Consider the following 15,402-nt stretch of genomic DNA (forward strand, 5'->3'; position numbering starts at 1 on the left):
CTGCATCTTCCCACCGTGCTTGCTCTCTCTCTCCCCGCCTCCATCCCTCTCAAATAAATAAATTAAAAAAAAAAAATGAGAAGGAAAGCTTCTCCACGGAAGATGAACCTAATAATCCAAAGCCTGGGGACGCCTGAGAGACTGCCAGCAAGTGTCTCCTCATGCAGCATCTCCTGCCCACAGACCCTGAGGTGGCAGCGGGGGTGCTGTAAGCCAGCTGCTCCCGCCTCAGCCCCCACCCCAATCTCCCAGTGATTCAAGCGGAGGGTGCCATGGCCGGTGGCTACGCGCCCCTCCCTCCCTCCACCGGCCACCAGGGCCACCTGAACCCCATCCAACCCTACGCCACCCGGAACACAAGGCTTGGGGAAAGCCGAAGTACGGCCTTGTCTTGAAATGGCTGGGATCCCTGACTAGCCATTTCCAGCCTTCTGAAAACACCGCCGGCTCGGAGCAGCTCGGAGGCTCCTGCCTCCCCTCTTCCATAAACTCCCAAGCTGGACTCACTTTTTTAATGTTGCTGGTATATTGTTTCATTGCAATTTTTTCCACTGTGCTTTCGAAACCAAAGAAAGATTTAATATCTAAACTTGCAGACTGTTCAAAACAAGTCCAATCTTCATTTTCAGGGTGAACCTGCAGATAAATGAGAAATCGTTCCATTAACTATGCTGACAACGGACAAGGTCACTTGTCTGCTCCTCGACCGACTGATCACCGAAAGGGAACATTTTATTTGAGTAATAATGTTATTATCATGAAAGCACCAGATGGAGAAATTACACAGAGGGGTTCAGAATCATGAAAAGACCTAAATATTATTTCTAAAATACTCCAAAAAAAAATTCTAAAAAGGACTGTTAAAAGGAGAGCTTCATTTTCATTCTTGGTTCATTCATTCGCCATATTTACTGAGCAGTGTTCTCCATCATAAACAAAAGGAAGACCCCTGCCTCATGGAGCATACAGTCTGGAGGGGGAGAATGGCAATTAGCCACAAACATAAGAGGTAAGAAATTCTGTCGTTGTTGGAAGACAAGTGCCAAAGGAGAAAGGAATGGTGAAGCAGGTTAAAAGGACCAGTGTGTGTGTGTGTGTGTGTGTGTGTGTGTGTGTGTGTGTGTGTGTGTGTGTGTTGGGGAGGGGGCAGGCAGCAGAATTAAATAGGGTGTTCAGACCGGCTTCCTCCCGAAGGGCAGATGTGAGCACAGACTGAAGGAGGTGAGGGCAGGAGTCAAGCAGAGATGGGGGCAGAGTGATCCCGGTAGAGGGCGCGCTTGGAGCAAAGGTCCTTAAGGGGAAGCACGCCTACGTGATCAGGAACAGCAAGAAGGTGCGTAGGTTTGTGCGCAAGGAAGGCAGGACAGCAGATGTGAGATTAAGAGAAAATGCAGAGCCTTGTAAGCCACTGGAAGGCCTCTGGGCACCTCCTCTGAGTGAAATGCAGGAGCACTGTGCAAAGTATGACACAATCTGATAGACTTTAAAAGGATCATTTCGGATTCAGCACTGAGGATGTGTTGTAGGAAGGTAAGGGAGAAGAAGAGAGACCCTATTAGATTCTTCTAAGAATCTGGTAACAGAAGTTACTGAAGATTGTGCAGCAGATAAAAGCACTCAGCCTGGTCTTAAAGGGATGCGTTACATGTATACCCCCCCTTTCCCAAAGTCTACGTTCCACCACTTTGCTGTCATGAAAGATCTACATTTGTACCTGGTTTTGATAACCAAAAGAAATCTAGAGAGGATTTCCGCTTTTAGGAAAAAAGGCAAAAAGCGAAAACAGCATTCACCACTTATTTTGGAAAAGCCATTACAGAGGCAGCTCGTACCCCAAGCCCAAGCCGTGACAGTGGCACCAAGCCCCCTCCCAGAGAGCCACACTCAACATCTCAGGGTCAGGACTCCGGAGCCTAGAACTGTGTCTGTGAGCATCTGGGCTTTGTCTGCATTTATACTGTGCATCTGTTAGCAAGATGTGTCCTAAGGTCTCAGAAAAGCCGAAAGAGGTTATTTTTTGAGTCTAGGAACACTAAAAAAATTTTCCATATAAATTCATACTAATTTGCTGTTTTGCTTTGCCCCATTTCAGCATACGAAAGAATTCACGGAACGCTCTACTTGCAGACAGCAGAGGAAAACTGTAACTCGGGTCCCTCCATATATACTTCTAAAGTGTTAGAGTGGCACCAGAGAGGAAGGGACATATTAAGGTAACATTTAAAGACAAATCAAGGCATCACTAGGCTCCCTTAACTGCTACAACAATGTAATCCATTCTGCAGTAAACCACACCTGCCACCGTGCCGATCCCACCAATGAGAAATGAGTGACCTCTGAAGGGCTGCCCTCTGAGACAAGGCAGTGGACTGCGTAAAGCGGTGGCCAAACAACTCCCCAACGCAACACGGCGCCCCCACTCGCGTCTTCCCCCAAATGCTGGTTACTCACGGTGTAGCAGCAGTGCTCATTGATGATGACCCGATTAGAAAAGGTTTCATTGTGGGCCTCAATGTGCAAAGTACGTTCCCGAGAATTCAGTGAGTTTTTCTGGACAAAATAAACATAATCAACTCCTGCAATCTTTAAAAAACAAAATAAAGAGAAAAAGGGCTTATTAATAACACCGAATGCAACAGAAGCTGTGACCATACGTTCATCTAGTTTGGGGACGGCCTTTCTAAGGTGTCCCCGCAGGTACCTTTTTCAGCAGCCTCGGGGCGTCTATGTCCAGCTTACAGCGCCTTTCTATAACGTGAATAGCCCCGTCTTCACTCTTGAACTCACTCACAGTGTCACTGTCCACAAACATTGGAATCAAAGGACATGTAGGAAACCTCCTTTCATAGGCCTACAAAAAATTTTTTAAAAAAGAAATTGAACAAAGATGCGATCTGACAGTTTGTCATTGATAGTGTCCCTGGGAAAAAAGCATCTCTTAATACATGTCAACATGTTACATCACAGTCATCTTTCTCTTTACATCATAAGCTTTCAATAAAAAGAAAAAGACATCCTATGTTCATGGATTGGAAGACTCAACGAAGTAATGATGTCAACTCTCCCCATATGGATATAGAGGTTTAACATAACTCCTACAAAATCCCAGCAAGGTTTATTTTTTTTAAGCTACAGACAAGATTGGTTTAAAATTGACATGGAAAGGCAGAAGAACTCAAATAGCTACAATTATGAGAAAGAAGACTAAATTGGGAGGCATCACTCTACACGGTATGGTATTAGCGCTGACTACACAGCTACAGTGATCCAGGCTATTGGTACTGGCAGAGGGATAGACACAGAGATCAATGGACAGAGTAGAGAGCCGTAAACTGACCCACACATATATGCCCAACTGATTTTTGACAAAGGTGCAAAAGCAATTCAATGGAAGAAGTATAGCCTTTTTTTCCAATAAATATTACTGGAGAAGTTGCACGCCAACAGGAAAAAAAAAAAAAAAAAGGACCTCGACCTGAACCACATGCCTTATATAAAAATTAACAGGGATCAAGGACTTAACCATTTCTGTAACCTTCCTGAAAGGACACCACTATAGGGGCGCCTGGGGGGCTCAGCTGGTTGAGCGTCCAGCTCTTGGTCTCAGCTCAGGTCATGATCTCAGGGTCATGCGACTGAGCCCCGTGTTGGGTTCCATGCTCAGCAGTGGTTCTGCTTGAGATTCTCTTTCTCTCTCCCCCTCTACTTCTCCCCCCTCTAAAAATCAATGAATAAACTCTTAATTAAAAAGAAAGAGGGGCGCCTGGGTGGCACAGCGGTTAAGCGTCTGCCTTCGGCTCAGGGCGTGATCCCGGCGTTCCGGGATCGAGTCCCACATCGGGCTCCTCGGCTAGGAGCCTGCTTCTTCCTCTCCCACTCCCCCTGCTTGTGTTCCCTCTCTCGCTGGCTGTCTCTATCTCTGTCGAATAAATAAATAAAATCTTTAAAAAAATAAAAAATAAAAATAAAAAAAATAAAAATAAAAAGAAAGAAAGAAAGGACCCCACTATAGAAAGGCAGGACAGATGAGCGGCTGCTGTGGGGTAGGGGAGGGGGAGGTGGGTGTGACTGTAACAGGGTAACACAGAAAGATCCCTGGAAAACGTGCTGTATCTTTACCGCATCAACACCCATACCCTGGTTCAGATGACGTACTACGGTTTCCCAAAATGCTACCACTGGGGGAAAATGGTTAAAGAACACATGGCATCTCTCCATATTATTCCTTGTGAATATGTCTTACTAATATATCATGAATCTTCAATTACCTCAAAATAAAACACTTAATTAAAAAAAGAAAGTTTCACTTGCTATATAATTCATCCAAACTTTTAGAACTGCACTCAGGCACCCGACTGAGTCTGCTGTGTCGTGTGTGGTGATCTGTGAAGACAGCTTCGCCGAAGATCTTGCTACGTTCACACTACAACCCTAAGCTACCCGGCAGCTCACAGGGGTGCGGGAGCAGGAAACCACGGGACTCGGGATGACAAGTCCTGGGCTGTAAGGAGGCGGTAAAAAGAAGCCCAGGGCTGGGCTGATGCCCCTAATAAAGTGAGGGACATCATTCCTCCGTCAGGTTGTCCTAAAAACGGGGGGGGGGGGCTGACTTCCTGCCTTAATCACAACCAAGCACAGATTTAAAAAGAAATGTATGGTGTTAAAAAGATTAACGGAGATCTGAAAGCAGTGCAGACTGCTCTGATTTTACCTCCGGCAGGGTGCTGGGGGTTCTGGGGCACCACCATACTAAAAACGCCGCCTTTCGCGGAGAAGTTTCCTGATGTTCCCTGTGAACAGGCGTGAAGTCTGAACAGAAGTAATACTCAGATCACAAGAGCTGCACTGAAAACCCCTAAAGCACCAGAGCCACCTATTAACCTCTCCACCTGGTTTTCACCAATCCCACTCCAAGTGATCCCCCACTCTCCGCACACATCTCACCTCCTCTCCATAACATCGCCCGGTCATGCCGATCGGAAAACCTCGGGCTGTGCCCCTGCCGTCTACATATTTACAAGATCCCATGCTAGGCAATGGGAGGGAGGGGAAAACGAAGTAGACAGTTCAGGAAAGGGAGTCAGGAATATAAAAGCATGTCCTAAGAATAAGCAAGTATATAAAGGCTTGAGGAGAAAGAGAACACCCTCAGCTTTGGAGAGTTGGTGGTTTGGGAAGGCTTCATGGAAGAGGAAGCACTGACACTGGGCCTCAATGTGTGGGAAGGTCTGTTTATGGTCTGCAAGGAGGGGAGAGATTTCCAGGAAGAGAACCCAGCAGCGCAGCCTCAAGGGAACGTTAGGGTGCAAACAGGCACCCAAAGCTGGCAGAGGAGGGAACGGTGGGCTGCAGTGGCACTATGACAAGGCAGGTCTCTACTGAGCACTGACCACATGACCAGGCCCTGGGGGCGCGGTGCAGGCCGCCCTAGGGCTGACCTCCTCCACAGGGGATGGAGAAGGAGGGAACTCTACCGTGTGACCAGAGTTGCCTTTTCAGAAATTAATGACAGTCTTGGGGCGCCTGGGTGGCACAGCGGTTAAGCGTCTGCCTTCGGCTCAGGGCGTGATCCCGGCGTTACGGGATCGAGCCCCACATCAGGCTCCTCCGCTATGAGCCTGCTTCTTCCTCTCCCACTCCCCCTGCTTGTGTTCCCTCTCTCGCTGGCTGTCTCTATCTCTGTCGAATAAATAAATATAGTCTTTAAAAAAAAAAAGAAATTAATGACAGTCTTGCACGGGGCAGCCTGGAAAGGAGGCAAAATTTATGTGGCCACCAGTTATATTTGCTTTTTTAAATGTTTTTACTTTGGGAATCGAAAACATATTCTTCATATTTATCTACTCCCCTCCTCCATTCAAATATATTCTGAATCCCATTACTGCTACTATCTTGATAAATCACACAATATTTCTCTCTTAATGCGTTTTAAATAAACACTTAAGAAGTTTATCCAACTGCTCAGACAATACCACAGATAAGTCTCAAGGAGGCCCTAAAATTTGTATTAAGCACTACACACATGAACAATTCTAGGAAAAATTTGCTATCATTTGTTCCAAACTGAAAACCATCTAAACTGACTTTTAAATTGTAATACATTAAAAAAAACCAAAAAACCAAAAAAACAAAACTTGTACATTCCAGCACTATGACGTACAAAAAAACTGAGAACACTAGGGCTTCAAACAAAACAATTCTTTTTAGGTTACATAAAGAGTAAAGTAAGCACTCACCAAGAAACAACGTAAGCTAGGGCCTCTCCTATCAAAGGACCTATTAGATCATTTTGAAAATACCCACATCATCTTTTAAACTTTGGAAATAGAATGGTCAGCATCGGGCATTTCCCACACAGCCTAGCCTTTAATTCAAAACCCAGTACAAACTTTCCACTCCCCGTGAAGTCATCCAGCTGTGCAGACGCCTGTGCACAGACATCCACTCGTACCGCAGCCAGGCGGCACTTCAGGTACCCAGGCTGGGAAGCATCTACCTTCCTCCCTCCACACACTGGTCCGCATCCGTCACCCTGCCCCACACGTGTTACTCGGCCACAGCGCAGACACCAAGTCCCATTTCTTCTGCATTGCCCAAAACAATGTCACTGTTCGATAAACACTTTTTGCATTATGGAATAAAGCCTTACTAAATAAACCAACGAATCCAGCTTTTTGTTTCTGTGCTCACTCACCTGGGCCAATCTTTCAGAGATATGTAAGGTTAATGAATTCTGCATACTGTTGGCACAGAAAATCCTAACTTTCTAGAGGGTTGTGGAAAAGGAAGACTGCAGAAAGCCTTAGTCTCTGAAATTGCTCACAGATACCAGATGCCAGGTTTTCAGCACAAACGACAATCTATAAAGTTGCTACAGCCTTTCAGGCATTCCAATTTAATTAAAAACATTAATACATGTTCTAGTTTATCCACGGGAAGGGCCTAGAAGTAATGACATCTCAGCAGTCACAAGAAACTTGGTGTCTAGATCTTGGTTTCTAAATACCACTCCCTACCACAAAGGAATGCACGCACCGTGAGGAAGTGGCTGATGACAGGTCGGGAGGAAGGAAAGGTCAAGGTGAATTTGAAGTACTTATCAGAAATCAAGGATGTGCTCAGTGACTGATGGGGACATGTCAAAAGGACACAGAAACCAGCCCAAAGGGGTTCCCCTCCCCAACTCTGGGGTCATTTGAGCACTAGAAAGAGAAAAGACGGTAAAGTTTTGTAAGCCATAGAGTGATATTCAAGAAAAATGGACAGGGGAGGAAATCTTACAGGAAAATGTCACGTAATAACCACAAGAGCGACCGACACAATTAGAGAATCCCAGTCGTGCCAGCAGCAATCCTGTCACGGGTTCGGACAGGTTCCACCAAAGGACACTGCTGGGGGGGCTGTCAGGTGAGGCATCACGGTCTCACGCTATCATCCAGTTACAAGGGGACAACGGTGCCTTTACGATGGAAAGATCTAGTAGACATCACCCGGACCAAACGATTCAATCACGACCAACAACGGGACAGCCTGACAAGCTCGTGGGACACTATGGAAGCAACACAACCCACACAATCCTCCCAAGAAAATGTGAGCCTGAAGCTCACGGCGAGGAAACAGGCCCAAGTTACAGAGCACTGTACCAAACTAGCAGCCTGGCCTCTTAAAAATAAATGAAAAACGCTAGTGCCTTTTGAAAAATGAACAGAAAAAGCAGAGAACGATCTAGAATAAAGCCAATTAAAGAGACAGGACCATCGAATGCACTGGCACTTTGATTAGAATAAAAATAGCTATACAGAATATTTCAGGAAATGTGACCATGCATCACACATTAAATAATATCATTCTGTCCGTGTTAAATAATCAAGAAAGGCTGAATAAAATTAACTCTTCCAGAGGAACTTCTCCAGAGAGAGAGAAATGTTCAATGTCTCTTAAAAGGAAAAGTTGCTTTCGCAAGAAAAATAACTATTATAATCATTTGCTCACTCTTTTTGTTTAACATAGCAATTGTTTCAATAATAAAAACAAAACCAGGGCCTGATCCATTTGCCCCGGGAAGAAAGCTGCCTTCTGGGTAACTTAGCTTCCTCCTACCTTCCTACTCCCACTCTTCCTCTTTCAAAAGGGATTTCTGAGCCTGCAATTCGGGAGCCTGGCAACAGTACTTCCAGTTTTTAACCAACCTTTGAGTGCAATTTTGAGACGTCAGAAACTCGTACTGCGCTAAGGAAAACCGTATTTTAGTGAAGATATTTCAACTTGAGAATTAATGAGCTTAACAGTGCATTCTGCCAGGAAAAACCATTGAAAAGAAATTCCATTTAAAGAATCTACCTTTAAATTGAACTATGTTCATACACAATTTAGCCAACGAACTAGGCCAGCTGCTTTCCGCATAACGACTTGGATATTCTGTGACACTGGACGTGACCATCAAACTCACTTAGACACAGATCTGGTTTTACCCCAGAAGGAATCCATCAGTGAAAAAACTAAACATGGCTTACGTGTGTCTCAGAAGTCGCCAGTGCTCCAGGAAGCAAACATAAAATCGATCAAGACAATAGGGCAAACTGACCAAAGTCCCTCCGAGTTAGGATTCCATAATTCACAGACTATCAAAGTGACAGGGACATATGGAGGGCCTACCAGAGAAGGCTTCATGTTAAGAACATGAATCCTACCTCCGCTGTGCCTTCTGTTTCGTGCACTGGTAAGGGGTTCCGAGTTACAGGCTACTTGGGAATGCACGCGTTCATACTTAACAAGATATTTATAAACTTAAATTCTTGAAAATGTGAGCCCTTTTAAAGACAAGTCATAATGCAGTTAGTTCCGTTATACTTCCTTCATCCAAATACTTCATGACAACCCGATCAGATGAGCGATTTTCAAAGGAGCGCATGAGCATGAGCAAAGGCGCAGGGGGAGCACGGCGCGCACCACCACGCGAGGGAAGTGCTGCGTTCACAGCCAAGTCCTCGTCCTCCATCAGTGTCCTCAGTGAGAACCACGTGTCAAGCCACAGCAGACGGGAACACCGACTGGGAAGTTCAAACAAGAACATACAATGGCTCTACTAAAGCTAAAAAGAAATCTGTAAAAACCTGATCGATCCCAAGCCATCTCCCTCTGAGATCAAACACATTTGAAGTTTCAATTATGAATTTCATCTTGGAAAACCTCAAACCCCTGGTTCTGACCACACACTCTTTCCAGGTACCATCTAGTGTGGAGAAGGTGTGACTTCAGCCTCTGGTGCTGTGAGCTCTAAGGACAAGGAGGGCGGGGTGCTGGACGCCACGGTAATCCAGGGAAAGGGCTCGGGGTCTCTCCTAGGGCCTCCCCGTTGGGGTAGGAGTGCGCGCGCTGTGGAAGAGCGGATGGCGGACGCCCCGCTCACACGCCACACGGCGACACGCTGCCATCTGCAAACACTGGAGGGCAGCGTGCACCAGGAGCACCTTCTTTGTGCCATGCCTCTCTCCAACAGCCGCCCTCTCAGCCACCACACCAGGACGGAAATGGGCCACATTTGCTGTGATAATGTAGGCGCCACTCGGAGAGGGAGTGCACAAATACTGGGAGGGCGTGCACGTGAGTGTCCCTGCTGCCCTCACTCACATGTCCACTCCTGCGCTCCAAGAGTTCTCAACAGGAACAGTCTTGTGAAAGGACAGAAAACCTTCAGAATTTCTTCTAAAATCCACATATGTGCAGTTAGAAAACAGCACACGGACGCAGGATCTGGGGCCACTGGGTGTGCCGGGCCTCCATCACAGCAGGGTCACTGCACGCAGTGGCCATCTGTGTCCCCTACCCTCAGCCCACACCGGACTCCTCTGCCGCCTGGCCTTTCACTGGCCTTCCGACGACTAGCAGCCAGCAACAGCAGCACAATTCTACACGGCCAGGTAAGAATTACCCACGTTATTAAAAGACTTCACATGTAAGAAGTTTTCGTTCCAGAGAAATCGTTAATCTTATTTACCCATACTATGATAATTTTAAAGTGTCCCCAAAAAAACACCTAATAGTAGGGTATTTTCTGTCGTCTTAAAATAATTGGGGCCAGTGAGACCCAAACTGTGCTTGACTCCACTCCAAAAGGCAGTGTTCTCACGACCTGAACGCAAGGGGGGATGGGAGGGCCCTCCGCCCACGTGCCTGGCGAAGGTCTCTCCCGAAGCGCGACACGAGTTAGCGCTACATGAAGCTCTGCCCGCTTCAAGATTCCCCACCACAAATTTTCCTAACACTCTGGGTCCTAGAAATAAACTCTAGTACGTGACCCAAAAAAAAAAAAAAAAAAAAAGCAAAGGAGCAAGGAGCAGGAACAAGGAGCAGCAGGCAAACCCCAGCAAAAGAGCCGGGCACCCCCACAAAGTGCCCCCGCCCTGCCCCCTCCCCACAAAGGCCCGCGGGCCCGAGGCTGGATTTTATCCTGCGCATCCGGCAGTACGGTCCCCCTACCAAACCGTTCCTGGTTCACAGCAGAGGAGTGACTGTAAGTCACTATTACACAACAGGCAGCAGAGTCCCTGGACTTCTCAGTATCTGAACCATTGCTGTAAGAACAGAATATGCAGGAAAACAAAGAACTGTCCCTAGAAGAAAAATAATCATCTAACTCTATAAAAACTTAGCCTGTGTGGGGCGCCTGGCTGGCTCAGTCAGTAGAGCGTGTGACTCCTGATCTCAGGGTCATGAGTTAAGCTCCACGTTCAATGTAGAGCTTACGTAATTAAAAAAAAAAAAAATAGAGGGGCTTCTGGGTGGCTCAGTCGGTGAAGTGACTGCTTTCGGCTCAGGTCATGATCCTGGAGTCCTGGGATCGAGCAGGCAGGCACCTGCTCAGTGGGAAGTCCGCTTTTCCCGTCCCTCTGCCCCTCCCCCAGCTTGTGCACGTGCTCTCTCTCTCAAAGAAATAAATAAAATCTTAAAAAAAAAAAACCCAGCATGTTTACACTTGGCTGGTGCAAGGCTACCAACTCAGAACAGCAGGATTGTTTCAGTTGTTCCTGGTTAAAGACAAACATCAAACCATTTCCTTCTCTCCTTGAGGTATGCAGCCAACTGGCCAGCTAAAGCCTTGATTTAGTAAGGTCTTCTAGAATACTCTTACAGTACTTGTAACGTATTCCTTTTAAGAATTTCCGGTCAAGACTACCTGGAAACTTCTGGAGCGCCTGGTGGCTCAGTCGTTAAGCGTCTGCCTTCGGCTCGGGGCGTGATCCCAGTGTTCTGAGATCGAGCCCCACATCAGGCTTCTCTGCTAGGAGCCTGCTTCTTCCTCTCCCACTCCCCCTGCTTGTGTTCCCCCTTTCGCTGGCTGTCTCTCTCTGTCAAATAAATAAATAAAATCTTAAAAAAAAAAAAAAAGACTACCTGGACACTTTTGTTAACACAATTTAAGAGACTGATACAGAGTTCTTGAGCTTTCAGATAAAGTTCCAAGTAGATCTAGCGTGCTTGACTAACTGCACCCTCTGCTTTTTCGCCTAGACTAGAAAGCTAGGGCCCGCACTGGTTCAACTGCGTCCGATTTCTGAAAGGAGCTCAAGACTGACATCTCATGCAATAGCCTGGGGATGATTTCAGTTTGTTTACTGTTTAAAGATAATCACTGATGACATTTCTGACTATTCGTCCTTAGGCATGGTCACAGGGGGCCCTACGTGAGAGGTTTTTCCAAATTTCCCTTCACAGCACCCTTGATACTCAGTAACTTTTCCACGGTGCCCCAAAGCCAAAAGAAATACCATTTATTATTAGGTCCAAACAACCTAAAAAGCATTTGTGTCCTAATAACTTGGTAACCATCCGAAACAATAACACATCTAAGTTGAGGGAAAACATGTTTTCGTTTCCCTCCTAAATACCCAGGATTACTTGTGAGCGTGTACTTGGGTACTACGGAGGCTTGGAATCCCAGTGGACACCCCTGCTCTGGTTTCCTGTGGCTCACGGATTCTCATGTGGCAATGGCTTTTTAGCGTAGCTACCAGCGAAAACCCGGCTCCGCAAAGATGCGACACCATTCACCATTAAAAAATGCAAGGGCGCCTGGGCAGCTCAGTCGGCTGGGCGGCCGCCTTCGGCTCAGGTCATGATCCCGGGGATGGAGCCCCACGGCGGGCTCCCAGCTCAGTGGGGAGTCTGCTTCTCCCTCTGCCTCTTGCCCATCCCCCCAATTGTGTGCACGCGCGATCTCTCTCAAATAAATAAATAAAATCTTTAAAAAACAAACAAACTATGTTAAGTTTATAAATAGTCAATTAAAACAAAAAACTTGGTGTAAATACTACCATACAGGTCTCCCTCTTTCTATAAGGAAAAGAAAAGGCAAACAGAAGATAAAGATAGAAATCATCTTTATTTCACTTTAGGCATTGCAGATAAAATATTCCCTCTGTAATATGAAATAAATACAAGAAATCAATGGATTTAGCTGGTGAAATAACTGATTATTAGCTATATATACAATACTCAGTTACTGGGAGCAGAAAATATGGCCCTGAAGATAAACAGAACCGGAGCTGGGAAGAGAACTTTCATGAAATGCACGGGGGGCTGGCGGGGAGGTGCCGGGGAACAAGGTGTTCTCTGAAAAGGTTTCGGTTACTGGCAGCCCTGAATCAGGCCTGATGTTAACGGCATTAACGTTTTCCACAGAATGAGGAAATACAATATACCTGGAAGGGAAAGAACTCACGTCGGGAAACGAATCGCTCAGCTCCCACTGTGAACTGAGGAAACGTAAACACGAATCTGCTGCTCCCACCGTCTCCGGCTCCGAGAGCCGAGAACCGTCCACCGGGCGCCAAAGCCTGCCCCGGCTCATCGCGCACGACCATTGACCGAACACACGATGCTGCACCAGCACTTACGGCCTCAGATGGACGGTTTTATTTTATTCACATTTATTTTTCAAATGGACTATTTTAAATGCAGAGTGCTAGCAACTTTCGATCCACCCCGAGCCCCGACCCCGCCAACTACCAGGTATTCGACTCGGCTACCCCACGGTGTCCCTGCCCTCCACTCCTGCAGCACTGTCCCCTCACGACTAAGACACAAACCAGGCAGGCACACCACAGACCCTATGCGGAGCTTTGGCTCTGGAGTCAACAGGCCTTGATCTGAAAGCCAGCGGTGCCCACCTATGAGAGCAAGAGGCTTCTGTTAAAGAAAAGAGAAAAGACTGGGAGATAGGGCACTGGAGGGCGAAGTTTTATTGCCCCGCAGGAAACCGGGTCAGACACAGACGGATCAGAGGGAGGACCAGGAGGAGGAAGGGAGAGGAATTTTAAAGCAAAGACCACAAACCGGCCCTGTCCAGAATCAGGAGAGGCAAGGGCCGAGGGTCAGCGGCTGGCCGGTGAGATCCGGGTTCGTCTGGAGGTGAGCCGGCTGCCTGCTGGCCAGCTCTGAACTACAGGCGGCACCAAGGTCACTGGGCGAGACGGCCAGGTCAAGGACCACCACTGGACTAGCAATCTCCACCTCTGTTTTCTCATTTGTACAGTGGAATAAGAGAAGACCTACTCCAAAAAGTACACACTTCAGGTGTCAGTTGGTGGAACGTGTGACCCCTGACCTCAGGGCCATGAGTTAAAGTCCCACGTAGGATATAGAGTTTACTTAAAGGGGGGAGGGCCCCTTGGTGGCTCAGTCAGTCAGTCAGTTAAGTGTCCAGGTCAGGATCTCAGGGTCATGAGATCAAGCCCCAAGCTGGCTCCTTGCTCAGTGGGGAGTCTGCCTGGGGATTCTCTCTGTCTCCCCCTCTGCCCTACCCCCTGCTCAAGGGCACGTGCGTTCTCTCTCAAATAAATAAATAAATCTTTAAAAAGAAAAAAAACAGATAAGTCCTGGGGATGTAATGTCCAGCACAGTGATTATAATTAATAATACTGTACTGCATATTTGAAAGCTACTAAGAGTACATCTTAAAAATTATCACAAGAAAAAATGTTAAATGTCAATTATATCCAAACAAAGCTGGTGGGGGCCCTACCCACAAAGTAAGTGTAAGCAATATGAGATACTGGCAGCATCCTCAACTTCTTCTGGGTTTAACTTACATCCGTGGAAATTAACACAGTGTATACATTATTTTTTAAGATTTTATTTTTAAGTAATCTCTATACCCACTGTGGGGCTTGAACTTACAACCCCAAGATCAAGAGTCACATGCCCTTCCAACTGAGCCGGTCAGATGCCCCAAAGTTTTAAACTTTTAAAGTTAAAAATACGATACAGTTGTATTTGAGGACCGTTTACAAAACACTCAAAAATTCCTTTCATGAAAAGGAAACATGATTTTAAGAATCATAAATATAAAAGGATCCACACACACACACTTCCCACTGTAAGGTGACACAATCAAAATGTGTACACTGTGTGAATTTCCACAGCTCTAAGTCAGACCCAGCAGTGGAGAGCAGCACCATCCATCTTTTCCATTCTCAGTCTCACCAATCAAGTCAAAGGACAGTCAAACAAATTACCACTATGGGTTCATTGTGTAGACCGGTTGCCCACTGTTATTTAAAACAAGTGGGCCAGGGGCGCCTGGGGGGCACAGAGGTTAAGTGTCTGCCTTTGGCTCAGGGCGTGATCCCGGCATTATGGGATCGAGCCCCACATCAGGCTTCTCCGCTGGGAGCCTGCTTCTCCCTCTCCCACTCCCCCTGCTTGTGTTCCCTCTCTCCCTGGCTGGCTCTCTCTGTCAAATAAATAAATAAAATCTTTAAAAAATAACAATAAAAAAATAAAACAATTGGGCCAATGAGCCATCAAGTGAAGCACCCCTTCCCCACAACCTCTAGTTATTTTCAACCTCAGTTTGGGTTTCCAACAAAACCCCCCTTAAGGACTTGGCTGACACAGGTCCATGCAAGTAGAGCAAAATCTAACTCCTAGTAACTGCGTACAGAGCTTGAATAATGTACAAACCCCTTTTAATAAGAGAGAGAAGTTTCTTTGGACCTTTGGTGTTGACCAGTTACGTATTAAATATATTATAAGTATATATTTAAGTATATATATAATGTACACTAAAATACTACGTACACATAATATATATTAGTATAGTATTTACATATACCATATATATACTATATGTATATTAACTAACAGATTATGTTACCTAAATACGTACAAACTAGGTAAAAGCTCATACAATTATAAAACCCACGACATACGTTTACCAGGAAGGGTGACAACTTGTTGGAGCCCATTTCTCCTTCAGCGAAGACACAAACCGGTGGCCAGGGCACAGCGCTCTCAGACCTGAAGGCCCGCTGGGAGAGGCTGCAGATGACCCACCAGGCCCACCGCTTTCTTTAGTCAAACCTGTATCCGTACGGCCCCGTCTGCAAGGTACCTTTGCCT

At 46.3% G+C, this 15,402-nt stretch overlaps 1 protein-coding gene across 3 annotated transcripts in view; it reads right to left on the minus strand.

Annotated features, from left to right (window-relative positions):
- SEC14L1 (SEC14 like lipid binding 1) overlaps positions 1-15,402 on the minus strand; it is a 47,080-nt gene that overhangs the window by 16,593 nt on the left and 15,085 nt on the right. For all 3 annotated transcript variants that reach the window (XM_045813938.2, XM_045813939.2, XM_045813940.2), the window contains 3 exons: positions 2,702-2,851; positions 2,452-2,583; positions 508-636 (listed from right to left, as the gene is read on the minus strand). In XM_045813938.2, the coding sequence (XP_045669894.1) occupies positions 508-636; positions 2,452-2,583; positions 2,702-2,851 (411 nt within the window). The remainder of the gene's footprint in view (positions 1-507; positions 637-2,451; positions 2,584-2,701; positions 2,852-15,402) is intronic.

Source organism: Ursus americanus, chromosome 23 (assembly GCF_024610735.1).
Source record: "Ursus americanus isolate L20-20 chromosome 23, mUrsAme1.1.p, whole genome shotgun sequence".
NCBI classification, from domain to species: Eukaryota; Metazoa; Chordata; class Mammalia; order Carnivora; family Ursidae; genus Ursus; species Ursus americanus.